Source organism: Doryrhamphus excisus, chromosome 15 (genome assembly GCF_030265055.1).
Source record: "Doryrhamphus excisus isolate RoL2022-K1 chromosome 15, RoL_Dexc_1.0, whole genome shotgun sequence".
NCBI classification, from domain to species: domain Eukaryota; kingdom Metazoa; phylum Chordata; class Actinopteri; order Syngnathiformes; family Syngnathidae; genus Doryrhamphus; species Doryrhamphus excisus.
Window position 1 is genome coordinate 18,510,386 of NC_080480.1, and position 25,428 is coordinate 18,535,813.

The 25,428-nt window shown below is 52.3% G+C and overlaps 5 protein-coding genes and 1 non-coding gene across 12 annotated transcripts; 5 read left to right on the forward strand and 1 right to left on the reverse strand.

Moving 5' to 3' along the window:
- Nucleotides 1-33: 33 nt before the first annotated feature.
- On the forward strand, nucleotides 34-9,796 carry LOC131102863 (retinoic acid-induced protein 1-like). Of its 3 annotated transcripts, XM_058048493.1 has the most exons (8): nucleotides 36-359; nucleotides 614-2,143; nucleotides 2,215-2,308; nucleotides 2,387-2,463; nucleotides 2,530-2,646; nucleotides 2,718-2,822; nucleotides 2,901-9,410; nucleotides 9,497-9,796. In XM_058048493.1, exons 2-5 carry the CDS (start codon nucleotides 671-673, stop codon nucleotides 2,533-2,535), a joined length of 1,650 nt encoding a protein of 549 aa, XP_057904476.1. In that variant the 5' UTR covers nucleotides 36-359; nucleotides 614-670; the 3' UTR covers nucleotides 2,536-2,646; nucleotides 2,718-2,822; nucleotides 2,901-9,410; nucleotides 9,497-9,796. The 3 variants fall into 3 exon arrangements, with proteins under 3 accessions (XP_057904475.1, XP_057904474.1, XP_057904476.1); XM_058048492.1 differs by having other exon boundaries at nucleotides 34-407; nucleotides 2,387-2,646; XM_058048491.1 differs by having other exon boundaries at nucleotides 35-359; nucleotides 2,387-2,646.
- On the reverse strand, nucleotides 3,169-11,453 carry radil2a (Ras association and DIL domains 2a). 2 transcript variants are annotated; one of them, XM_058048419.1, is made up of 15 exons: nucleotides 10,941-11,453; nucleotides 10,284-10,601; nucleotides 9,847-10,082; nucleotides 9,013-9,329; nucleotides 7,436-8,098; nucleotides 7,278-7,315; nucleotides 7,054-7,202; nucleotides 6,870-6,982; nucleotides 5,859-6,078; nucleotides 5,609-5,781; nucleotides 5,035-5,179; nucleotides 4,488-4,907; nucleotides 4,058-4,143; nucleotides 3,811-3,950; nucleotides 3,169-3,731 (listed from the first exon to the last, which is right to left on the reverse strand). In XM_058048419.1, exons 1-15 carry the CDS (start codon nucleotides 11,057-11,059, stop codon nucleotides 3,641-3,643), a joined length of 3,228 nt encoding a protein of 1,075 aa, XP_057904402.1. In that variant the 5' UTR covers nucleotides 11,060-11,453; the 3' UTR covers nucleotides 3,169-3,640. The 2 variants fall into 2 exon arrangements, with proteins under 2 accessions (XP_057904402.1, XP_057904401.1); XM_058048418.1 differs by having other exon boundaries at nucleotides 4,488-4,910; nucleotides 10,941-11,452.
- On the forward strand, nucleotides 10,383-17,069 carry grap2a (GRB2 related adaptor protein 2a). 2 transcript variants are annotated; one of them, XM_058048582.1, is made up of 8 exons: nucleotides 10,392-12,187; nucleotides 12,717-12,820; nucleotides 12,881-12,972; nucleotides 13,038-13,157; nucleotides 13,291-13,468; nucleotides 15,366-15,461; nucleotides 15,525-15,617; nucleotides 15,713-17,069. In XM_058048582.1, the coding sequence occupies exons 2-8, from the start codon at nucleotides 12,743-12,745 to the stop codon at nucleotides 15,905-15,907; spliced, it is 852 nt and encodes a 283-aa protein (XP_057904565.1). In that variant the 5' UTR covers nucleotides 10,392-12,187; nucleotides 12,717-12,742; the 3' UTR covers nucleotides 15,908-17,069. The 2 variants fall into 2 exon arrangements, with proteins under 2 accessions (XP_057904564.1, XP_057904565.1); XM_058048581.1 differs by having other exon boundaries at nucleotides 10,383-12,187; nucleotides 15,366-15,617.
- On the forward strand, nucleotides 11,784-11,854 carry trnag-ccc (transfer RNA glycine (anticodon CCC)). The gene has a single exon. It is a non-coding gene; the product is annotated as a tRNA-Gly (tRNA).
- A 233-nt stretch (nucleotides 17,070-17,302) lies between the features above and the next one.
- LOC131103350 (somatostatin receptor type 5-like) lies at nucleotides 17,303-20,295 on the forward strand. The gene is made up of 2 exons (XM_058049524.1): nucleotides 17,303-17,421; nucleotides 18,604-20,295. The coding sequence occupies exon 2, from the start codon at nucleotides 18,678-18,680 to the stop codon at nucleotides 20,025-20,027; it is 1,350 nt and encodes a 449-aa protein (XP_057905507.1). The 5' UTR covers nucleotides 17,303-17,421; nucleotides 18,604-18,677; the 3' UTR covers nucleotides 20,028-20,295.
- Nucleotides 20,296-20,567: 272 nt separating this feature from the next.
- Nucleotides 20,568-23,919, forward strand: LOC131103344 (gastrula zinc finger protein XlCGF57.1-like). Of its 3 annotated transcripts, XM_058049518.1 has the most exons (3): nucleotides 20,568-20,906; nucleotides 21,917-22,047; nucleotides 22,120-23,919. In XM_058049518.1, the coding sequence occupies exons 1-3, from the start codon at nucleotides 20,720-20,722 to the stop codon at nucleotides 23,692-23,694; spliced, it is 1,893 nt and encodes a 630-aa protein (XP_057905501.1). In that variant the 5' UTR covers nucleotides 20,568-20,719; the 3' UTR covers nucleotides 23,695-23,919. The 3 variants fall into 3 exon arrangements, with proteins under 3 accessions (XP_057905501.1, XP_057905500.1, XP_057905502.1); XM_058049517.1 differs by having other exon boundaries at nucleotides 20,570-20,906; nucleotides 21,917-23,919; XM_058049519.1 differs by lacking the exon at nucleotides 20,568-20,906 and adding an exon at nucleotides 20,985-21,385 and having other exon boundaries at nucleotides 21,917-23,919.
- Nucleotides 23,920-25,428: the final 1,509 nt, after the last annotated feature.

Consider the following 25,428-nt stretch of genomic DNA (forward strand, 5'->3'; position numbering starts at 1 on the left):
TTCCTCTTCCGGTTTGGATGAGCGCGTGTTTGAGGGGAGCTTGACTTCGCCAGGATGACAGCTGCCGTCAACTAGCTGACATTAGCTAGCTGCCATTAGGTCTCCTCGCTACATGAATACATGAGTAGAGAACATGTCTACTTCATGCCTGCTTCATGTTGCCAGCGCGTCTTCATGGCTGCTCGTCCTTCAACGAGGCAAACACGTTGGTGACTTTTAACGGCGCCGTGTGCGTGCTAAAGCTAGCTAGGCAGCTAGCATGCTGTGGTGGGTGCGATTGAAGATAAGATAAGGTAAGATAAGAGTTCCGTGACTGAGAGGAAAGAGTCAACATTGAAGCCTCCGCCAAGAACAAACAGGTTCGCTTTTCTTTTCCATTGCTGTTGGAACATCGTACCTTTATTAAGGTTAGCATGAACAAACGGCGTTTCTTCGTAAACTCATGCCGTCTTTAATGTTTATGAATTTGGTGAAACTGCTGATAAAGTTTTATTTGAATGACATGTTTATATTGCTAATGCATTTTTAAAAGTACTTGAAAGAATCTATTCAAGAGCTCAGGTGTTTTTTAAAAAGTGTTTTAATTGCTCCTCTACTTTGTGTATTACCGCAGCTTGCCTCGCGGCAAATAAACAGTTTTCAGCGATGGGGGCGGTCCCAGGCGGCCACGATGGACCTGTCTAAGGGCTTCTCTGTGGTGCCCAGAAGCCACGCCCCCATTAGGGACCTGGCCAAGAAACCAGAGTGGTACCACAGACGCCCGGCGAGCCCCCACGTCCACGCCGCCTGCAGAAGCAGGGCCGCTCTGCGACCTGATGACGGCGCCGGCGCCGAGCCGGGCAGCTACGCCAACGCTACGCTAGGTCCCGGCCTCTACCGCGATGGCGTCCATGGAGACCTGTGGTGTTCCGGCTTCTACGGGCCCGGCGACGGGGACAGCAGCGGCGAGGAGGACAGCGACAGCAGCTCGGACGTCATCGTGCTGGTTTCCACGTCCAAGCAGCCGCTCTTGTGCTCCTCCTTCGTGGCCGACGGCGTGCGACGTACATTGGAACCGCTGTCGCCCGCGCGAGGCTGCTGTCGTCGCACCGAGCTTCCGAGCTCGCCGAGCCCAGACAGCTCGTCCTCCTCGGAGTCGTCCGACAGCTCGGCCGACATCCCGCCGCATCACGCCAGGCCCGTCGTCCTCCTGTCGGACCTGTGCGCCGCCTACGCCGACTCCGCCTACTCTCGCGCGGACATCTCCAGCAATGACAGCGACGTGGTGGAGGTTCCCGTGACACCGGTGACCCCGCCAAGACAAAAGACGCGTCTTTGCCGTCAGAGGAGTTTGGGGAACGATGAGCGGGTCCAATCTTCGCCCACTCAGCTCAAGCGCAGGAAGCGCCCCGCCTTGCCCCGCCCCCCACGTCACCGCCTGACACGAAGTGTGAAAAAGGACGCGGTGGGAATTTACTACGAGAGCTGCGACTCTGACAGCGTAATGACGTACGCGTTGTGCTCGTCCGGCTCCGACGACGCTCGTCCTCCTCCTCCGTCGCAGGCAGAGGCGGAGCCTCGGCCTGAGCACCAGAGGCCGCTCGCCACCCGCAGACGCAAACAGGCGGAAGGAAGGAGGCGGGCCCACAAAGCCAGCAGGACGAAGACGGCCGTGACCAGAAGAGGACGGAGCCGACCAGCCGCACCTTCCCTCTTCCCGCCACCGGAGGCGCTCTTCAAAGTCCGACAGTCCAAAAGGAAGCGAACAACGACTTCGGACATCTTCCACCCTTTTGTGCGCATGCGCCGCCATCTTTGCACGGTGGTCAACCAGCAGGAAGACGCGCTCACGCAGGACGCACGGCAGAAAAAGGCCTCCGTCTCGTCTTCCGGCTTCGTTCCCAAGACTTCCTGTTTCCATCTGGCTCGCCACGCTGCCGCCGATCCCGCCACGCCCCTCTGCTGCCTGTGCGGTCACGTGACCAACGCCCAAGGCCTCGGCGACCTCCACGGACCCTACTATCTCGACCACGCCCCCTCACCCAGCTGCGACCAAGGCGAGCGTTGGATCCACGCGGACTGCGGCGTCTGGAGCGCCGGCGTCTTCCTGGTGGGGGGGAAGCTGTACGGCTTGGAGGAGGCGGCCAGCGTCACACGCCGCACTGTCAGTCGGGGTCCAATGGCGTCTGCTCGCTGTGTCATCACTCCGTGACTCCATGCTACTTCCTGTTTCAGGTGTGCTCGGCGTGCCAGCGATCTGGCGCCATCATGGGATGCTCCCAGAAAGGATGCACGCGCAGCTACCACTACACCTGCGCACGACACTCAGGTAGCCTCCGCGCACGTGGGTGTGCACGTGGGTGCGCACGTGGGTGTGTCTGACCAGCGCGTGTGTGCGTGTGTTTAGGTTGCATCCTAAACGAAGACAACCTGTCCATGAGGTGTGGCCTGCATCACATGACCCGACATCAACGTCACCAACAGGTCAGCAGGTTTTGCTTCTCATGGCTGCTGTGACGACCTTTGACCTTCAAGTGTCATCTCCGTCAGAGCTAGTCGTGGCGGTCCGTCAGTTGACGTCGACCACAACGGAGGAGCCCACTCAGCCTTTTCGAGGGACGTCAGAGGGTCACGTGACACAGGAGCGATGACCACGGCCATCCCAAAGTAATCAGATTACTGGAGTAACTAAGAGTGGCCAAGGTCCGCCTTTTCATGTGTCAATCTTTTTCTTCCAGAACATTCCACCGACCCCCCCCCCACCCAGGGGGGGCAGCCTTTGGACCACGCCTTCTGCCTTGTGATGTCATTGAGGGTGGCGTGAGCTCAGGACAAACTTCCTGGTAAACATGTGACCTTTTTGTTTATGTTCAGGTGGAGAATAGAATACTTCCTGCAACTTCTGACTGCCTTCGCTTTAGTTCCAGGTGCCACCAGGGTCCCAACATGGAGGCCAGCCGCTCGGACTCGGCGGACGCCGCCCCTTGTTAGTCACATGCCGTGGCGGCGATCGGCAGTCATGCTAGTCACAGCTCAGCCGAACATGAAGCATCTTTGAATTGTTGATGTTTAAAATAAAAGTTTCACCATTTACATGTGCAGGGCGTAGTGCTGCAAGCTGCCACAGGGGGGCGCCACATGACATGACATCTCTTTGAACGGTATTCGGTAGTATGAGCCTTCCTTTGGTCAGCCGCTTTAGTTCACCTCAAACGTGACCAAGATTTTAGTCTTATTTTCATGTATGTTAGACACGTGTGCCCCTGCGCACACACACACACACACAAACACACACACACACTAGTGGTCAGATGCCACAGTCTATAAATACATAGATATATTTTATGTTTATATATAAAACAGGCTTGTGGCGTGCGGACACACCCGGGCCCTCCGCCCACATTCCTGGTGACCACAGCAGGGCGCTGCCACATGGACACAACAAGTCAAAGACAAAGTAAGTTTTATTTCCCTGTAGAAGAAGAACTGTATGAATATTCCACGTGAGAAAATAGTTTCTAAGTAGAAAACGGGAAAAGGAGTGTAAGCATATCAAAGACTGACATGAGTTTGGAGGACTTTTCATGCAGGACTACGTTTTGTTTTCTTTGGTGTGTGTGTGAGAAACAGGAAGTGTGAGGAAGCAGGCTTGACTTCCTGTTCAGCATTTGGAGAGGGAGTTCTTGTTGGCGTCCATGTTGGCCACTAAGAGTCTCAGCGAGTCTCCTGAGGAGCGAATCAGCTCTCGGCCGCTGTGGAGGAAAGGTGAGGTGAGTGCAAGGAGAGCTTGGTGGGGGCACCATGGGGGCACCATGGGGGTGGCGTACTTACACGCTGTACTCCAAACCCACCAAGCTGACCCCATTCACCGCCAGAATCCGATCTCCCGTCTTGAGTCGTCGACACAGCGCGGCAGGAGACTCGGGAACCAGAGACTTGACGTAGATTCCGCTCATCCTCAGCGCCGTCTTCTGCTCCAAGACACAAAAAGTTGAAACAGCGGAAGGCGTGTGATTGGCCGGAAGGCGTGTGATTGGCCGGAAGGCGTGTGATTGGACGGAGCGGCGTGACGTCGTACCGTGCCGTCTACGAGCGCCAGGCCCAGGCCGTGGGGTCCTCTGTGGATCTCCACGGTGAACACGTCTTCCCGCCCGTCATCTTCTCCTGCAGGACAAAGGCAGCCTAAATATCCGTGGTACTCAGCATCTGTTAGTCCTTGCAGTACTTCCTCCCCTCTGCAGGGGGCAACATCGAGGGTCACGTCCCACAAAGAGGAAGCATTCCAACAGTAGCGTCTAACGGAGAACAATGCAACGGGGGTGCCCGTGTTTCCAGGAATGTAACCCGCGGTCTGTAATTCTTGGCTGGGATGAGGTGCGGCCTGCAAAGCATCATGGGAGCACCACGCTCCACCGACGCGTCATCCCTGATCATCCCTGATGGAAGCCAATGGAACTCCTCCTTCCACCCCGCCTGTGCGCCCGTGTGCGTGTGCACGTGTAGCTTACCAGCACCCTGCTGAGACTCCGCCTCCTGCTGTGCGCCCTGGGGGGTGTCGGGCCGTGTCAGGACGCAGGAGGGGTCCAGATGGAGGTTCTTGTGGTGGTCCTTTGGGCTGTCAACTTGCAGACTCTTCAGGTTATGGATCAGGGCCTCCTGGCTGCTGCTCAGGTCACCGTGACAACCAGGGGTCTCAGTGGACGTGGCCTGAGAGGGGGTGTCCCGGTCCCGGCGGGTTCCGCTGTGTGATGAGAGTGTCTGAGGAGGAGATCCTCCAGTCAGGACCTCCTGGCCCTGACCTATGACCTCTCTCAGACGGGCCAGCTGCTCCAGGAGGGCGGGGTCACGGCTGCCGCTGCCCGGGTCCAGAACAAAGGTTCTGCTGGGCAGGATGAGCGGGGGGTGCTGCTCAAAGTTCTCCAGGATGTCTGCTGCACACAATGAGCTCAGCATGACTCAGCACTTTATGCCGAGGAACCTTGGTGCAACAATGGAGGCCAAATAGGCGTGGTCATCGTGTTGGAAGCGGTCGGTCCGTACCGCCATCACACTCACCCGTCCTGGCCGCCTCCTCGGCGTGGTCCGGTCCAGGATCCCACCTGCCGGGGGGGTTCTTCCCAGTGCTGTACTGGCTCAGCAGATGCTGAAGCTGGGCCGCGTTTAGCGAGGAAAACTCCGCCCTCAGAGACGACCACGACGCCTGCCAACACCAAACACACCTTCGGGAAGCGTCCTCCACACTTCACGTACTCACAAACATCTCCTTCCTGCACGCCGTCAGCCCTCTGACTGCGGCGTGGACGCCATCTTTGAGGCGTTTCTGGCCGCCTGACATGAAAGCTCTACTAGTACTATTATGTTGATATTACTTAGAATACTTTGATATTACTTAGGAATATTACTTAGGGATATTACTTAGGGATATTACTGATATGTACAGCAGATCCTCAAAGGAAGTGGTCCTGCTAGGAAAAAGTCATGTGGATCATAGAGACCCAGAATAAGTCCAGGTGTGGACCACGTCAGCAAAGCAGGCGGGGGGGGGGCCTTGATGACGTCTTGGTGTGTGATGTTGTGTGCCGGCAGACAGGAAGTGGCGAGTAGAGAAGCATCGACGACGCCGGCTGACCTGCAGGAGGGTTTCTTTGGGCGTGGCCAGCAGGTTGACGGCGGCGGAAAGCTTCTGGAGGAAGTCGGCGGCCACGTCGCCCAGGCTGGCGCCGTGGACCCAGTCCATCAGCAGGTCCAGGTTGGCCCGCATCTGGACACCACGAGACCACTGGTAGAAGCCGACCACGGAGCCTGCCGTCAGCACACCACCATCAACATCATCATCATCATCATCAAGGACCATGGAAGCATCTGTGGCTTGGCGCTACCTCTCTCCATGAGCGTGTTGAAGAGCGAGGCGTTGATGAAGAAGAAGAGGTAGGCGCACAGCTGCAAGCGGATGTCGGGGTGCACCTGGAAGCCGCTGAAGAGCCGCAGAGCTTCTTGCAGAAGATCCAGGATGCTGCTCAGCCCGTCCGGCACCCGCAGATGGCCGCTCTCCGAGAAGGGGTTCCCGTCCAGCAGCGCCGGCAGGGCGGAGTACATACTCTGTGGAAGGATGACGCGCTCTACTACCTTCTCTGGATTGGGGGGGGGGGCTGTTGCCATGGAGACTAGAGGAGGCGCTGACTCATTTCTAAATCTGATTTCTTATCTTTTACAGTCATGGCAGGAAAGGAAACACTCCTCCCTCCCTTTCCTCTCCTGCACACTTGCTCTTCCTCTCTGGAAACACTACTCTCTCTCTCTCTCTATCTCTCCTCTCTCTCTCTCTCTCTCTCTCTCTCTCTCTCTCTCTCTCTCTCTCTCTGTGCACAGGACAGTGTTTGGACATAAGTGTTGGGACGCAGCTCTTAACCAATGACAGATTATCTATATAGTGTTGTACTGTTATTAGTATTAGTACTCCTAGTTAGTGTATGAGAGGTTATCTATATTAGTGTTATTAGTATTAGTACTCCTAGTTAGTGTATGAGAGGTTATCTACGTATATTAGTGTTATTAGTATTAGTACTCCTAGTTTATGTATGAGAGGTTATCTACGTATATTAGTGTTATTAGTATTAGTATTCCTAGTTAGTGTATGAGAGGTTATCTATATTTGTGTTATTAGTATTAGTACTCCTAGTTAGTGTATGAGAGGTTATCTATATTTGTGTTATTAGTATTAGTCCCTGTCATCCTACCCCCTCCCCCTTCCACAGCAGAGGGGAAGAAGTGTGGTGGTGTGTTTGTGTTGTCATGGAAAGGGCAGTACTATCCAGAGGGACATTAACATGAGTGGTGTTTCCTTTGTTGTCTTTCACGCCCCCCTTCCTCATTGGGGGTGTGTGTGTCACCTTGGTGAGATAGTAGACCGACTGCTGGAAGGTGAACATGATGACCTCCTCCAGGACCGTCATGGCCTCCTCACAGGCAGAGCGGGTGAAGGACACGTCCTCATCCCTCAGACCTGCGTCCATGAGCGTGAGTGACAGACGCAGTGCGGCAGGGTGTGGCTCGACGTGGACGGTTGCGGCTCACCTTGGTGGTCCCGCCTCCAGGCCATGAGCTGAGGGACTCGGTGCTGGATGAAGTGCAGCAGCTCGATGGAGTTGGCCATCCACAGAGCCAGCGGCCGCAGGCCTGACATCAGACCTTCAGTCTTGAGGAGGAGCGTCCCTTCAGTCCCGCTGAGGAGGTGAAGGATGTGACATCATGACATGGAGCTTCTACTTTCCTTGGACCGTGCAGCTTGGTCTGCTCACCTTCCTGTCTGCATGCTAGCTAGCTCCTTGGTCTTGTCCTGTCACACACCAACTTATGTCAGTGCAGCCTCCCGCATCTCCATTCCTAGGTACCTGCTTGTCCTCAGGTCTCACCACGTTACGACATGGCAGTCCTGGAGGACACCACGTGTACTCACCCAGACCACGTGCTGGATGCGTGCTGCGATGCGGAGCAGCAGCTGTCGGAAGTGACGGAGCTGGAAGGTGGAGGCGGAGTGCTGGATGCAGAGGCCGAGCAGGAAGGCGGCGGTCAGCTTTGGTGCCGGTCCGCTGGGCTCCGACATGTCCATGATCTCCTGCAGGACCCGTTCCTCCTGCTCAGGCTCGTAGCTCAGCAGGACCTGAGGCTCGCTGCAGCGAGGCGGGAAAGCGCGGGTGTTGGTGGCGGTAGGCGAGCTGCATGATTGACAGGTGGATGAGGGCGGCGCGTCTGAGCCGGGACACAGTCTGCCCATCCAAGGAGGGACCTGCAGGGCTCCTGCTGCACCGGTGGGATCCTTGAACATGAACAAGTAGTGCTCCCCCAAGCCCACCAGGTCTCCGGGGTGCAGCTCCGACTCCTCCTTCAGCACAAAACCGTTTCTGGTGACAAGGGCGCCGTGGAGGGGCTTCAGCACGGTCACTGTCTTTGTGGGCTCGGCGGCCGAGTCCACGCGTCTGACACAGCAGTGCTGAGGAAACACGTCAGGAGCGAAGAGCAGGATGTCCACCTTTAACTTCTCCTCGTCGTCTCCGCTGCAGTGCTCCCGGCAGCAGCCCAGCACCGTGCTGCTGCCGCTCATCAGGTAGATGACAAAATCCTGCAAGAACAACACCCGTCACAGCTGCCCGGCACAGCTGCCCGGCACAGCTGCCCGTCACAGCTGCCCGGCAACCTGACGTCAGGACCGCCAGATGATTCCTGAAGAGGAAAGCTGGCTGTCCTGATGGAAGGTTGGGTCGTGACGTAACACTCTGGAAGCTGAGCGGCTCAGCTGGAGGGTGAGGCAGGAATGGAAGGTCTTACTGGCCAGACAACTGGGATGTCCTGACCTCAGGGTCGCTGCAGCGCCGGTGGAGGGAGCCCCTCCCCCACAGAGGGAGCTCACGTCCTCTAAGAATAACTCACCCGCCTCTAATCGGGTTTATCTCCTCCTCGGAGCCAGCCACCAGCGTGTGTCCACGTTGGGCTGAGCTGGTCCAGGAGAAGACCGCTGAGGCCTGGACTCAAGCGGCCACCAGCCAGAGCCCCTTTGGGGGCCGCAGCATCACGCACGCGCCCGCCAGGAGGGAAGCAGGCGTTTGTAACGCTGATGCCAAGCGAAGGTGTAACTAAGCTTGGGCTGCCACGTGGAGGCGCTTTTGTAAACCTTTAGAAGGACGAGGACTTCCTGTCCCTCAGTCCTAATCCTGAAGTCTCGTGAGGCTGCTGAGTGGATTTTCTGTCTCAGCTTGTCAACACGACACCTGCAGGGTGTTTCTGGCAGCTTGTGTTGACCTTCACCCTTCCTCCGACCAAATCAGACCTCCACCAAGGCAAGCGCCACCTCCTTGCCACAAATCATGAAAGTACCTGGCAGGCATAGTGGTATGCAGGAGAACACCAACCTGGACCAGGAGGGGTCGCTGAGGCCACATTTAACGAGTAATTAGTCTGCAACAACCTAAGATGGAGAGGCTCTCCAAGGGCGGGGGTTGGAACGTCCAATTCTGCTGAGTAAACAACCTGTCTCACCTGTCGATGGCAGTAGCCGTGCAGAAGCAGGAAGTAGGGGAAGTCAAAAGGCGGATGGATGGAATACTGAGTGCTGTTGTCATCGCTGCTCTCCGTCTCCTCCTTCTCCAGGCTGAGCCTCGCGACCTCCTTGTCCGCCTCGGCCCTCTGCTCCTCTCCGAGCGCTGCGTTGGCCTCCTTGCCCATGCCGCTCAGGTCCATCTCGCTCAAGCTTCTCCAGAAGTCCAGCCCGTCCGCATCCTCCACGCTCCCGTCCACAAACAGCGAGGTGGCTCTGGAGCGGTTCTTCTGCAGCTTCCGGGCCTGAGCGTTGATGCCTGACACCACAGAGACACGGGACAAGATGTCAGCTGGCATTAGCTGGGACCTGCTGGGACCCTCGCTAAAGAACAAGCACCGTATGTGATAATCCTTCCTTTGTTGTGAAATAGCAGGACGTCACATTCATATTTCTTTCAATGAGCCCCACTTCCTTTCTCCACAGTCCTGCTGGAGAAGATACCTTTCAGCTTTGGATGTACACTAAACACAAATGACAAAGGAGATAACATTCCTCAACACCAGTTCTGGGAAGCGAGCTAATCCCTGTCAGCAGGAAGTGAAGTGATGGGAAAAAGAGACAGCGGGTGGTCAGTGGGCGGAGCTTCCTAGGGGGTTTGCATGGGTGTCTGTCGTCAACAAAGATAAGAGAAGCTTTTTGTCTCCCAGGGCCACCGTCCATGAGCTCCTCCGGCCAAGATAAGGAGGACAATGAAGGCTGCAATCAAGGCTGACGAAGCATCTTCTCTAAACCCCCCCCCCCCCCCCCCCCCCCCCAAAGTCCAACGTGTGTACCTGCTGTCACCGTGTCCCGCTCCTTCAGGCGCTGCTCCTCCACGCTGGACCTCCGCTGGATTTCAAAGCGTCTGGAGAATCCTTCTTTAGGCTTCCACAGCGACTGCAGCACCAGGGGCTTCTCATTGTCCCCCACCACGCGGAAACACTCCCGCCTCCACTTGGTCTCGCCACTCGTCTGGCCAATCACGTCGCACAACACGTAGCCGCCGGCATCCTCGTCGTCCAGACAGTACCTGCACATCAACAAGTCCACCACTTCCTGCTTCATGGTCGGGGTTGTATTTGTGGGGGTGCTGGGTGGGAGCTCATCATAGAATTTGCATTATTAGCCACGACGAAAAATAAGCTAAATGAACATGTTTGCTAATATGCTAATCCATACACTCATCACTTCAATGGGACAGTTTGGGGCCATCTTGGCTGCGCTGTCTGACCTGTCCAGGGCTTCCTTCACCAGTTCCTTAGCGCTGGACTGAGTGGTGGCCAACACGCTCTTGTAGTTGGTCCCCTGGCAGATGTCGCTGCCAAAGATCTTCAGGATCCCCGGGACAGAGACCTGGCAGGACAGCTCGGCCGGGTCGTCTTCCGCCTGGAGCTGCGCTCGTCCCGGGCGGCCGGGTGCGCCGCCCAGGACGGGACTGCGGTTGAAAACGCTTGAAAGGCGGTTGTTGTGGCGGCGGATTTTGGACTTAGCGGGCTGCCGGACTCCCGTGCTCTCTGTGGAGCGCACGGTGCTGACCGAGTTGTTGGACCTGGGACAGAAACAGAAGATAAGTCTTTGTGGCAAATGAGTTGAGACACAGAGGAGGTGTCAGACTCCTAAAATAAGTTGAGGAATGTACACCAGGAGTTGGGACACTCCCCTCCCTGTCACATATACTTTTACACCATTTAAGTTCAAGCCAACCACTTCCTGTGGTTCTAGTGTCCTGTCAGACAGTATCAGACAGTATTAGACACTTTTACATTCTACTTTCACTTTAGTGAAGCACCTGTAGGAGCAATACAGCCATACAGTACTAGTACTAGTACTAGTACTAGTACTAGTACTAGTACTAGTACACAGGCCCGATCGTATTCCAGTGGCTTACTGTGTTGATCCATTGCTGGCTTTCCGGCCCAGTTGGACCAGTCTCTTCTTGGGGGAGCGGATCAACAAAGCCACTCCAGCTTGTTTATTGCCGTGGCCGCTCCTTTCCTCGCCAATCATCTTCCTTCAGCAAAGTCCCTGGAAGCTTCCAGCAGCATTATCATCCAAAATGTCCCACGAAGACAACATGACCAAGGACAACTATCCCTCCTGGCTGGCACGAGACGGGCTAGCTTGATGACGACACACTCACGGATGTAATAACTTTAGAACTTTTCCTCACAGGGGAGATCATTGTGGAAGACCCGGGCTGGGACGGGCTGGTCTCGAAAGGGGTCCGGTCTAGAAGAAGACCACTGATGACTGGACTCAACCTGCCGCCGCCTCGAGACAGAAGCCCTTTGGTAACGTCACCGCAGCATCACGCGCACGAGCTCGCGAGGAGGCGGGAAGAAATTGGCACACGCACGCGCGAGTCGTGCTGGTCATAACGTTGATTTAAAATGAAGGATGTAAATATGATTGAGCTGCCGTGTGTGGGTGCTTTTGTAAAATGTTAGTTCTTGTGTGTCTCATGTGACGCTTTTGACTTTTTCACTGTTAATGTTTCACTTTAATGTTGGTTTTAGGGTTAGGGTTATAGCGACATCCAGTGGTCAGCAAGGGTAACTGCCAAAGCCCAGGGACATTCAGTAAAAACTGTTTTTGTGCCTCCATGTCGACACGCAGCGTATGTCATCTCTGTCTGGCATTCCCTTTCCGACTCACGACTTCATAGTGACGGTTAGATGAATAATGACATGATAAACTAAATAAGTACATATCCACTCGCTAAGCGCGCAGGGCGCCGCTGGTGTAGTGGTATCATGCAAGATTCCCATTCTTGCGACCCGGGTTCGATTCCCGGGCGGCGCAACTTTTTACAGACCAGTACTTTAAACGTTGTCAGACTTAATAAAGTGTTAAATTAGCATGCTAGCTGTGGCGAAGGCCCGGTACACACGCTAGCCATGTTATTATGCGGCTACGTGTCATACTAAGTTTGGAAACGCCTTGTCGACGTTGAATGAGATCTGCACGTGTACCAGTTTTGAAAACCGGAAGTGACTCATGTGGTTAAACGAGGCAGAGTTTGTGTGTGTGTGCGTGTGCGCGTGTCCTTTATTGAGGAGCATGAACTTGTTGCAGAGCTCCTGCTCGGTGCCAAACATGTTGGGATCCTAACCAGGCTTGGGTGAGCTTCAGCAGGTAAGATGTTAGCTTCAACGTCCATCAGGTGAAAACCACTCATGGAAAACCACTCATGGCTTTGCTGTTCTCAGTCAGCTGGGACATTGTTAGCTCTTTTCACTTCCTGTAGTCTGCTTTTATGAAGTGTTCGTCCGCTAAGCAGCTTCCTGAGTGACTATTCAAACTACTGCTGCTCCAACACTGGGAGAACATGATGGAATTTTCCATCAATTGGTGCTTCACCAGTAGGGGGCGCTCTTCCTCACCAACATACAGTAGATGTTTCATAAACTGCTGCCATGTGTTGTGACTCCATGTGGCAGTTTATGATAACGAAAGTCGATGTTTGATCCCGTGTGTTAAACTCCCCGACACTTTGGCACCAGAAGGTCCCGGGCTGGCCCACGTTACTGTTTTATCTGCACAGTACCTTGAAAGGACCTTTACTGCCATGAGGTAGAGCAGGGAGACGTAGCAACACGTAGCAACACGTGCCCACACGTAGTCAAGCGCTCAAAGAGCAACAGAAACCTCTCCGCTTCAACAGGAAGTTGGCAGCGTCGTGTCGCCAGCATGGAGGCCATTGGAAAGTACGACTTCACGGCGTCCATGTCGGGCGAGCTGAGCTTCAAGAAGGACGATGTTATGAAGGTGAGGAAGGTCTTGCCAAAAGCTCTTCCAACCCTTGCTGATGTTCTGCGGCGCTGCCAGATCTTAAGCACGCAGGGCGACTGGTTGAAGGCCGAGATGGACGCCCAGGAAGGCTTGGTGCCAAAGAACTACATCGCCATGCGGACGCCCAGGTGCCACATCCTTCCTCTTCACTGCAGGTCTTGGTGGGTGTGCCTTGACGTGTGGATGTTGGTAGTTGGTTCCAGGAGAACGCCACTCGCGACACAGCGGAACAGTTCCTGAGCGCCAAAGACATGGGACACTTTGTGATCCGAGGATGCCAAAGTTCACCCGGAAACTTCTCCATCTCCGTCAAGTGAGTGTTGCGCTGCAGTTAGCTCAGATGAGAATGGTTAGCTCGTGCTGGCAGCACACGTGTTCTGAAGCTAACACCTGTTAGCACGCTGCTACAGGGTGCAACTTGAGATGACCTTTGAACTTTGAACCAGACACAAGAGCGATGTGCAGCACTTCAAAGTCATGCGGGACCGCCGAGGCCACTACTTCCTGTGGTCCGAGATGTTCACCTCGCTCAACAAGCTGGTGGACTTCTACAAGACCACGTCCATCTCCAAGACCACCCAGATCTACCTCATGGACGCAGGGAGCCCCCCCGCCGCACGCTCGGTAAAGGAAAAACACTTTCATTAAAATCACTATTTGAAAACTTTATTGAAAAAACACTTTCAAGAACAATGTAAAGATAGACGTATATATATTTTACTTTATAACTATTTCATTAAAACGTCATGTCAAAAATGATTCAGAAACTCCATTTAAAACCACACTATATTTAAAAAACACTTTATTTAAAAAAGATTTCATTTCAATCACCATTTAAAAAAACTTCATGTGTTGTACTAAAATGGATGGAGGAATTTTGAAATGAACTTTATTGAAATAAAACTGTAGTTTAAAAACACTTCATGTAAAACAAACATTCAAAAACACTATAAAAAACATTCATCTCCAAACACTATAAGAAACGTTCATCTCCGAACACTATAAAAAACGTTCATCTCCGAACACTATAAGAAACGTTCATCTCCGAACACTATAAAAAACGTTCATCTCCGAACACTGTAAGAAACGTTCATCTCCGAACACTGTAAGAAACGTTCATCTCCGAACACTGTAAGAAACGTTCATCTCCGAACACTGTAAGAAACGTTCATCTCCGAACACTATAAAAAACGTTCATCTCCGAACACTGTAAGAAACGTTCATCTCCGAACACTGTAAGAAACGTTCATCTCCGAACACTATAAGAAACGTTCATCTCCGAACACTATAAGAAACCAGTCATCTCCGAACACTATAAAAAACGTTCATCTCCGAACACTATAAGAAACGTTTATCTCCGAACACTATAAGAAACGTTCATCTCCGAACACTATAAAAAACGTTCATCTCCGAACACTGTAAAAAACGTTCATCTCCGAACACTGTAAGAAACGTTCATCTCCGAACACTGTAAGAAAAGTCATCTCCGAACACTATAAGAAACCAGTCATCTCCGAACACTATAAAAAACGTTCATCTCCGAACACTATAAAAAACGTTCATCTCCGAACACTATAAGAAACGTTTATCTCCGAACACTATAAGAAACGTTCATCTCCGAACACTATAAAAAACGTTCATCCCCGAACACTATAAAAAACGTTCATCTCCGAACACTGTAAAAAACGTTCATCTCCGAACACTGTAAGAAACGTTCATCTCCGAACACTGTAAGAAACGTTCATCCCCGAACACTATAAAAAACGTTCATCCCCGAACACTGTAAGAAACGTTCATCCCCGAACACTGTAAGAAACGTTCATCCCCGAACACTATAAAAAACGTTCATCCCCGAACACTGTAAGAAACGTTCATCCCCGAACACTATAAAAAACGTTCATCTCCGAACACTGTAAAAAACGTTCATCTCCGAACACTGTAAAAAACGTTCATCTCCGAACACTGTAAGAAACGTTCATCTCCGAACACTGTAAGAAACGTTCATCTCCGAACACTGTAAGAAACGTTCATCTCCGAACACTGTAAGAAACGTTCATCCCCGAACACTATAAAAAACGTTCATCTCCGAACACTGTAAGAAACGTTCATCCCCGAACACTATAAAAAACGTTCATCTCCGAACACTGTAAAAAACGTTCATCTCCGAACACTGTAAGAAACGTTCATCTCCGAACACTATAAGAAACGTTCATCTCCGAACACTGTAAGAAACGTTCATCTCCGAACACTGTAAGAAACGTTCATCCCCGAACACTATAAAAAACGTTCATCCCCGAACACTATAAAAAACGTTCATCCCCGAACACTATAAGAAACGTTCACCCCCGAACACTATAAGAAACGTTCATCCCCGAACACTATAAGAAACGTTCATCCCCGAACACTATAAGAAACGTTCATCCCCAAACACTATTTTTAAAACATACTTAAAACATACTTTTTAAAAACACTTCCTGTAAAAAACTGTCCCAAATGTTTCCACCCTGTCGGCTTGTTGAAGATGACGAGAGGAAGTTTACCTGAGACGCCCAGCTCAGCCCCCACGACGACGACCGCCGCCCCGAGCAGACCCTCGGATCAGCCTCGCCACCAAGCGGTACAAGCAGAACGGGACACGTCCGCCATGTTGGGGCTTGAAGGTCATGGTGTCGTTCTGCAGGCCCAGGTGCTGCGTCTGGAGGAACGGGCTCAGTGTGTGGTCCAAACGGGAAGAAGCGGTCCCGTCGGTGCTGACGTCACACATCCGGCCCAGGTCAGACCAGCCCCCCCCCCCCACACACACATACACATTGTAGCCACGCCCCTCACATTGCTAAAAAGGCGCTGTGGTCCGTGTCTGCGCTGCAGGTGAGGGCCGTGTACGACTTCACCGCCGAGGAAGACGACGAGTTGGGTTTCTGCGCCGGTGACATCATCGAGGTGCTGGACAGATCGGACCCGTCATGGTGGAGAGGACGGATGAGGGACAAGAGCGGCTTGTTTCCCGCCAACTACACCAAACAGCTGGGCACAGGCCACGCCCCCAAGACATACAGTCACTGACTTCACAATAAGTGCTGTCTTTCACAACATGGCCGATCAATCCAAGTCAGCCATGTTGTCTTACGTACAGCCATGTTGTCTTACGTACAGCCATGTTGTCTTACGTACAGCCATGTTGTCTTACGTACAGCCATGTTGTCTTACGTACAGCCATGTTGTCTTACAGTCTTGTATTTTGATGAATATATTGACGAGGATGACTATGGAGGGAGTAGTGGTAGTAGTATTAGTAGTAGTAGTACTAGTAGTAGTGCTACAGCTTTTTAGTGATTGGTGTGATTGACAGCTGCTTGTCACGTGGAAGACGAGAAAGCAGAGAAAGAGAAGTTAGTGTCTTCCGTTGGACCAGCACTACAACAACAAAAGTACACGTGAAGCTTTCAAGGTCTGGCTGTTGTCGGGTCCTGTTGCCATGGTTACGCAACAGCACAATGGAAACGCCACCTTGAGAGAAGAGAGGCTGCCAAGGACGGCCACGGACTTGTTAGCCTGCTAGCTTTAGCACTCTCCTCAGGTGCTAACTTCCTTCCTGTCACGCTGTCGGCAAAGAAGATGAAATCCACATCCCTTTAATCGGCCTGCTGTTGATCAGCTGCTTGGAGGAAGCCATCTGCTCCACCAGGGTGAAGACCAGGATGAAGGATTTGGATGTTTCTTGACATTCTTCTACTTCCTGATGATCCTGATGAGTTGTGTTTGTGCTGGACCTGCTGGACCTGCTGGACCTGCTGCACCAGCCCAGTTGCTTTCAGCTTGAGCTCCCCCGCAGGTGGACAGTCTCCTTCAGCGTGACAGCGAGTCCTCCAGGTCCCGAAGCCCCAGACCATCACACTACCACCACCACATTGGACCTTCCTAAGGCAAGTCAAGCCTGTTGTTTTTTGGATGCTGTTGTGGGGTCTTTTGTGACCACGCCGATGAGTTGTGGCTGCGCTCTTTGGGTCGTTTTGATTGTCTGGCTCTCACTGTGGTTGGCTGGAGTCCCAACGCTTTAAAAATGGCTTTAGAACCTCTTCCACACTGATTGATAGTTACATATGTTTTAGGGGCGTCCCGTCTCGTCCCTTTTGTAGAGTTTGGAATTAATAAAAGTACAAATATTTTTGCAATATTTCCATTTATTTGATGAAAAAGGAAATGAAAACGGGGGCAACCACTCTTTCACCCCACCGTAAATACATACAGGTGTAAATAAAGGTATTTCAATATCCAATATGAAACTGTAAAGAGCATCTGTACTGTCATAGAAGTCAACTCTCCATCTCATGCACGTAGCCTCTGCTCACACGCACGCACACGCGCACAATGGTCTTTAACACCTCCCACTTGACTGGCTGTTTCCTAGTTACAAGGCAGAGCCCTGCTCCTGCTGCTCCTGCTGCTCCTGCTGCTCCTGCTGCTCCTGCTTCTCTCGCTGCATCTCTTCACGTCGGGGGTGTGCAGACCGGGCTCCCGATGAGACCGGTCCTGAGCCGATGGAGCCCGGAGCCATGTCGGGAGGAGAAGGTCCAGAGGTAAGCCGAACGGTTCGCATCTCGGGTCCCCGGGCTGTTGTCCCTGTGCGTGGCTAGCATGCTCGCACGGACTGTGGAGACGGAGGTGCTGCGTGGAAACACGGCAAACTTTCCCAACTCCCACCACGGCACTCCTGGAAAGGGTTGCTATGCCTTTTCTGGTGCTTTGCTGGTGCTTTTCTGGTGTGATGTTACACTTTATCGTTTATTATGCTCGCTGTAACAATCAATGAGCTCAATCGGGACACCAGCTGATTGATTGATTGATTAGTCTGGGCTTTCTTCCCTGCACCACACTGGAGGTTCTGCCTTGGTGGAGGTCTGCTCTCTATTGATTGACATTCTAGTGTGTGGCTCCTCCCACAAGCTTTCAAGCCTGCCACACAAGTTGACCTTTGTGATGGAGGTGCCGCTCAACTACATGCAGCATATCTATATCTATATATCCATATATCTATATCTCTATATCTATATATATCTATATATCTATATCTCTATATCTATATATCCATATATCTCTATATCTATATCTCTATATATCTATATCTCTATATATATCTATATCCATATCTCTATATCTCTCTATATATATCTATATATCTATATCTCTATATCTACGTATATCTCTATCTCTATGCACTGCTTGGCATGGGTGTTACGGGCCGGGACCAGCAGCAACGTAGTGATCGATACGTCCATTAAAATGTCTGTTTTAAGTTGTTTCCTCTCATGTTGGATCAACATTTGCAATAAAAGTGGGTGTTTTAATTATTCGATTCAGCTCCAGAAGCCTCCCCTTCTCTCTTCAATTGCCGTTGTTCCCTCAAACCACTCCACTCCAATCCAGGTTGAATCCCTGAATACGGCGTCTAGCGACCGTGATAGTCTAACGATAGTCGCCACTAAACCATAATGGCCGCTGATCCGTCAACAACGGAGTGGCGGTGCGGCCCTCAGCCCGGTGGTCAGGCCGTCTATGGAGTATAGATCTATAGAGCCGTAGCATGGACGTAGAATGCGTAAAAGAGGAGAAGATGCTTGACAAGAGGGTGCTGACATTTATTGGAGTGATGACCGTGATATCAGTGCTTCCCTGGGGTTGGTTTCCATGGCGACCCAAAATGAGCAGCGTAATGTGAAGCCTGCGTTGACGCCGTTGTGTTTTCTCCTTGCTTTGTTCAGGCATGAATGAGCGCAACGAGGCGTTAGAAAGACCTCGTCATCCTTTCCCAGGTCCCGCCTGACGTTCGAAGGACATGGAGGTGGACAACGCCAGCGCCCCCTTCCTCGCCGACCTTCCCCTCAACGAGTCGCTACTCAACTGCACCAACGCCACGGGGGCAGACGGCTCGTGGGGGCCCGGCGCGGCGGGCGTGCTCATCCCGCTCATCTACGTGATCGTGTGCGCAATCGGCCTGGGCGGGAACACGCTGGTCATCCACATCGTGCTGCATTACTCCAAGATGGAGTCGGTGACCAACATCTACATCCTCAACTTGGCCATCGCCGACGAGCTCTTCATGCTGGGTCTGCCCTTCCTGGCCGTCCAGAACACGCTCCAGTCGTGGCCCTTCGGCTCCTTCATGTGCCGCCTGGTGATGACGGTGGACTCCATCAACCAGTTCACCAGCATCTTCTGCCTGACCGTCATGAGCGTGGACCGCTACCTGGCCGTCAACCAGCCCATCCGCTCGGCCAAGTGGCGACGCCCTCGGCTGGCCAAAGCGGTGAACGGCACCGTGTGGGCGCTGTCCTTCCTGGTGGTGCTGCCCGTGGTGGTCTTCGCCAACGTCCAGAAGGCGGGCGGCACCTGCAACATCGTGTGGCCTCAGCCGGCCAACGTGTGGAGGGCGGCCTTCATCATCTACACGTCCAGCGTGGGCTTCCTGTGCCCCCTCCTCATCATCTGCCTCTGCTACATCCTCATCGTCTTCAAGATCCGCAGCTCGGCGAGGAAGGTGCACGCCGCCTCCACCAAGCGCAGGAAGTCGGAGAGAAAGGTGACGCGCATGGTGGTCATCGTGGTGGCCGTCTTCGTCTTCTGCTGGCTGCCTTTCTACGCGCTCAACGTGGTCAACCTGCTGGTGGCGCTGCCCTCCGACTACCAGGGCCTCTACTACTTCGTGGTGGTGCTCGGCTACGCCAACAGCTGCGCCAACCCCTTCGTCTACGGATTCCTGTCCGACAACTTCAAGAGGGGCTTCCGGAAAGCCCTCTGTCGCACCAGCAGGAAGGTGGAGGACCGCCGGCTGGAGCAGCGCCAGCGGGCGCAGGAAGAGGGCAGGAGGGCGCTGGTGCCGCGTGAGAGCCTGGGGCGGGGTCTCGACGACGACGTGGACGACGCCTCGGAAATGACACAGGCCTACGCAGTCGGCCAGAATGGAAACCCCGACTGTCCGTCGCAGAGTCTGCAGCCTTTGTTGACTGACAAAGAGGTGACGGGGGTGACCCCCCCGGAGCCGGCCTGCAGGGCGCCATTACCGCCACCTTCGCTCGCAAAAGACACCACAAACGGGAGCGTGAAAACGCTGGCGGAGGACAGCAGGGAACAGAGCGCCGCTTTGGAAATAAGTTACTTGCACTCTTCGGTGATGCCAAAGAGCTAATGTTGCTAACACCCATAACATCGCTAATCACGCTAATCACGCTAGTCGAGCCAAAAGCACAATGAAAGACACCCTTCCTTTTCCGTGTCAATGTTCCCCCTGACCACAGAATAAGTACACTCCATGTTGACATCGTGCACACATCGTGTGGCCTTGTTCACACATTTCCCATCGCTGAGCTTTGGAGGCTGCTCCAGATGCTATGCTAGCTAGCGCCAATTTGGAAAGCTGAGATTTGGTGTCATTAAAGTCACATTCCAACTGCTGAGAGCACTTTAGTCGCTTCTTCGTCCTACTAAACCTGCACATGTTGACAAAATGCACAAAATTCATGTCATTGCCATATCCTTTATTTGACTGCCAATATCAGCACCTTTATATCCTCTTTCAAAGAAAATATATTCATTGTGGTGAAAAAACACAAATTCACTGAGGATGGGGCGCGACAAAAAGTCCCGTAATGAAGTCGAGGGTTGGAGAACATTCTAGAATGCAACTAACGCATTGGATGTAGTTCCACTAATGACCTGTAGGGGCAGCATGGCGTCAGCAGCAGAACTCTGCGTCAGAAGAAGACGAAGCCGGAAGTTAGTCACGCTTTTAACAATCGATCACGTCGCGTCTCGCTGCCTAAAAAAGCTAATTTCAGCTTCCTGGCGACAAATACACTCTTTAGGTTGTCCTCCTGCGTCATGTCCAGCTTCCAGCGACTCAAAGTGACCGTCAACGCGCGGCTGTGCGCGGCCGCAGAAGACATTTTTGAGGCGGTAAGAGGCACCATTGTTAGTCTGCAGGAAGAGCTGCTGCTCTCCAAACGGGAGATCGACCGACTGCAGAAGCTCAGTAAAATCTCCATCGATCCCAACAAACACCCGGCAGGTTAGTTTTGCATCTGCTTTGTTCATGTATGACACCTGTGCGGACTTGTTAACCTGCCGCTAGGGGCGGCATCGAGTCGTTGTAAAGGTCGGGCTAAGGCTAAGTGCTGTGCCGACGCTTGACAATGAAATAATCCGACACTAATTTCTTCAATATAACGCGGCGTCAATAAGTAGAGTGGTCGTGTATCCTTTGGCGTACTTGACGCTGAGAAGAAAAAGGCAAAGTGCAGCGAACTGTCGGTACCCGGATGTTGCATTCAAAATGGTGAGTGCGCAATGATGGACACTTACCACCAGAAATAGTCGCCATCTTGGCTACGTAGCGGAAGGGGAGTGACTACCTTGAAATAATGGCGACTGGTGAGCAAAAAGTACTCGAAAAAGTACTCAATAGAAATAGTAAAATGTGTAAAAGTAGTGAGTAGAAAAGGCGGGTCACTTTTACGATCATCATTTTCGGCAAGTGCATAACGACAGGTATGGTTTGTACAAGTATACTTACGGAATTGTACTGGCGGAAGTATTACTTTTGATACACACAGGCGGTTTTTTGGGGGGGGGGGTGCTAATGTCAATCCAATTTGTATAAAGGTGTTTAAATTGGGACGTTTAAATGTACATATTTAAATTCCCCCAAAACCATATTTTTTTCCAGCATAGGTGACAAAGGAACTTAGGGTAGAGACATAATCCTTTCTTCTTCTTTACTACAATGTCTCCGGTTGTATCAGCATTAACAAACTGGACAAGGTACCAAAACAGCGAAACATGTGTTTTGTGATGTAAAATGGACACATGACAATTGAATCGCACAAGAATCATCAAAGACTGTCACTGTAAGACGCACAGATAGTCGGCCATTTTGGTTTGCAGCACTCGTGTTTGGGGTTTTTCGAGTACATCGCGGGCAATATCGTCAAGCATACAATATGAAATCACATGACGTATGATTTGATGAGTTTTCCCCTGACATCCTGATGCATGACATCAATGTCATTTGTCCCCAAGATCAGCCACAGCTGACTCTCTCCGTCTGGAACGAGGACTACCAGCCCGGGGATCAGGCGCAGGAAGAGGAGGAGGAGTGGATAGCGCCTCTGGAGAACGAAATTTCAGAGAGCGGGGAGTACAAGAACAAGGTCAGCGTCATGGCGCCGTATTCTGACTTTCCAAGCGGCAAAGGAAAAAGTCCCCAACAAAGCACTTCACAGGGGCAGACGACGGCGGTGGCGTGCGGCGACGAGGCCTCCTTCGGCGCCACAGCTATGGACAGCGACGAGGAGTGGAAAGCCGACGAGAGCATTCCCAGCGACGACAGCGCCGACGAGTGGAAGAAGGGCAAAAAGAAAGCGGGCAGGAAACCCAAATCGGACATCAGCTGCAAAGTCTGCGGGAAGAGCTTTCACGCCATGATCTCTCTGGCCAATCACAGCGAGGCTCACCCTAAAGACATGTGCGGCGTCTGCGGCCAGCGCTTCGAATCCGAGGCCGACTTTGACGTTCACATCAAGACGCACGCCAGAGGCAGCGTGTGCAGCGTTTGCGGCAAAGGCTTCGGGACGTCCAAGGCGCTGGAGACGCACATGAGGGTCCACACGGGCGAGAAGCCCTTCAAGTGCACCGAGTGCCACAAAGCCTTCAACTGTCAGCACAACATGCGGCGGCACATGCGCACGCACACGGGGGAGAAGCCCTACGCCTGCCCCATGTGCGACCAGCACTTCAACGACCACTCCACCAGGAAGCGCCACATGATGATGCACGAGAGCGACCCCATGCACGCCGCCGCAACGACATCACCCAGTCCGCACAAGAGCAGGGTCATATGCGCCGTGTGCGGGAAGATGTTCCACTCCCTCACCGCCTTGGTGAACCACAGCGCCAGTCACTCCACCGACTGCGGCGTGTGCGGCACCCACATGGACTCTCAGGAGGACCTGATGGTCCACCTGAAGACTCACTGCAACGGCAAAGCGTGCGACGTGTGCGGCAAGTGTTTTGATGGCTGCAAAGACCTGGAGACGCACATGAGGATTCACACGGGCGAAAAGCCATTCTCGTGCAGCCACTGCGGCAAAGCCTTCAACTACCAGCAAAACATGAAGCGTCACATGCGCACGCACACGGGAGAGAAGCCGTACACGTGCTCCGTGTGCGGCAAGCAGTTCAACGACTACTCGGCCAGGAAGCGACACCTGCTGATGCATGAGAACAAGAAGAATGCCGAAGAAAACGACGGCGGCCAAGTGGAGATCACTCCTAAACCCAAGCGGCGAGAAATCTGTGTTGTGTGCGGGAAGATGTTCCACTCCATCATCTCTTTGGTGAACCACGCCAACACGCACCTGACGGACTGCGGCGTGTGCGGCACCCGTGTGGACTCCCAGGACGACTTGATAGTCCACCTGAAGACTCACAGGAACGGCAAAGTGTGCCACCTGTGCGGCAAGTGTTTCGACAGCCGCCGGGACCTGGACACGCACCTGAGGGTGCACACGGGCGAGAAGCCCTTCTCCTGCAGGGTGTGCAGCAAGGCCTTCAACTGTCTGCACAACATGAAGCGACACATGCGCACGCACACGGGCGAGAAGCCCTTCGCCTGCTCCGTGTGCGGCCGCTGTTTCGCCGACCGCTCCGGCCTGAAAAAGCACACCACCGTGCACACCGGAGAGAAAGCGCACAGCTGTGAGATCTGCGGGAAGAGCTTCTTCCGGAAGGCCTACGTGAGACTTCACATGAAGTGCCACTCTGCTGACAAACAACCCACGCCTCCTGATTTCCACTGAGGTCTGAACGCGTACCAATGAAAGCATGGGGGCCACTTTGATACTTTTTATACACGCCCGTGCTAAAACCAGTCCGGTATAGATGGATATATGCTCCGCTATCTGAACATTACGTCCACATCATGGCTTTATGTTAGTGCTGACTAAACTCATCGATAAGAGTCTTTCTGCTTTCAGTTTCCATTGTTTCCTTCCTTTTTAAATAAACTTTATGCGTGAACTCTTCTTGCTCTTATTTTGTTTCTGTCAATAGTTTGCTGAATCATATTAGCTCGTGCTAACTCTTCTTATTTCTCTTTAGGCTTTTCCCTCCAGGGGTCGCCACAGCAAACCGATCTCCTCCATCCGACCCCGTCTTCTATGACGACTACCCTCATGTCCTCCTTCACCGCATCCATAAACCTCTTTGGTCTTCCTCTACACCTCCTCCCTGGCAGCGTCCTTTGACTTTGCAGTCACTGTTCTCCTTCAGATGACAGCGTCTACACAAGATGTAGTCTACCTGTGTACTCCTACCTCCGCTCTTACAGGTCACCCTACGTTCTTCTCTTCTGGAAGAAAGTATTCACTACAGCCATTTCCAACCTTTTGGAAAGTCCGCCACCATCTGTCCTTCTGCGTTCCTCTCCCGAATACCAAACCCGCCCATCACATCTTCATCTCTACTTCCTGCACCAACACGTCCGTCCAAGTCTGCCCTAATGACAACTCTTTCCCTTCCCTTCAGCGTCCAGCCAGGGTTTCTCTTTTCCTCCAACTCCCATCTTACTTGTGGGGCGTACCCACTAACATTGAACATCACACCTTCCTTTTCTAGCTTCAGACTCTGAGGCGATTCTTAACCAACTCCTCCTTCAGGATAACTCCTGCTCCTGCACCATTCCTCTTCCCAGCTACAGCATATTAGCATATGGTAACTATGCAATTTATTGGCTCCAAAGCTTATTATTAAAACGCTACCTCCATTTATTTCAAACGTGATTGATTTGAATTCAAACACTGCCAACACGTCACTCAGAGTAATCACAACTGTGGAGCTTATATTTTAAAAGTTGACAGGAAGTGTTAATTGCACTCCAGCGGGACCTGTCTAATGAATGAACAAACAAATGATCAAGTTTTGTATTTCAACCGTCCTCAAAGTTGATGTCGTCTGCGCACACCCATGAAGGTAATCGTTTCACGTTGTGCTGTGTTCATTTCGTTTGACGAACTCATAAACAAAATACGAACAACAAACAGTCCCGACTCGTTTTGGTACAGACTAATTTCTGGAAGTTTCTGGCTTTGTTCTCTTCCGTGAGGGCGGGGCCCTGCCAGTGTGCGTGCACACACGTGGGGGCACGTGACCTGCTTCAAGGTAACGTCTTGTTTATTCATGTCTTCATGCACACGCTAGCTTACTTAAAGTTTGATTCATTTGCGTTAGCCCTCCACTTTTGTCGCTAATTGTCGCTTCATCAACTTCATGTGGACATTGACATTTATTTCATGTCTCCATTCAGGTGAATGTGATACAATATGATTGTAGGATGGAGGGAAGATGACTCGTGATGACGGCCATGCTAAGGTGTGCAGTAAGAGACAAGGTCATGTTATATTAAGATCTATTTGATACAATTTTCTCAAGATCAATCATTTACACTCATTCTGTCATGTTAATGTTCATTTCAAGTCTATTTTCATTGGACGTCCTGCATCAGCTGAAGGATTGTTGTAAGTGTAATTGTCCAT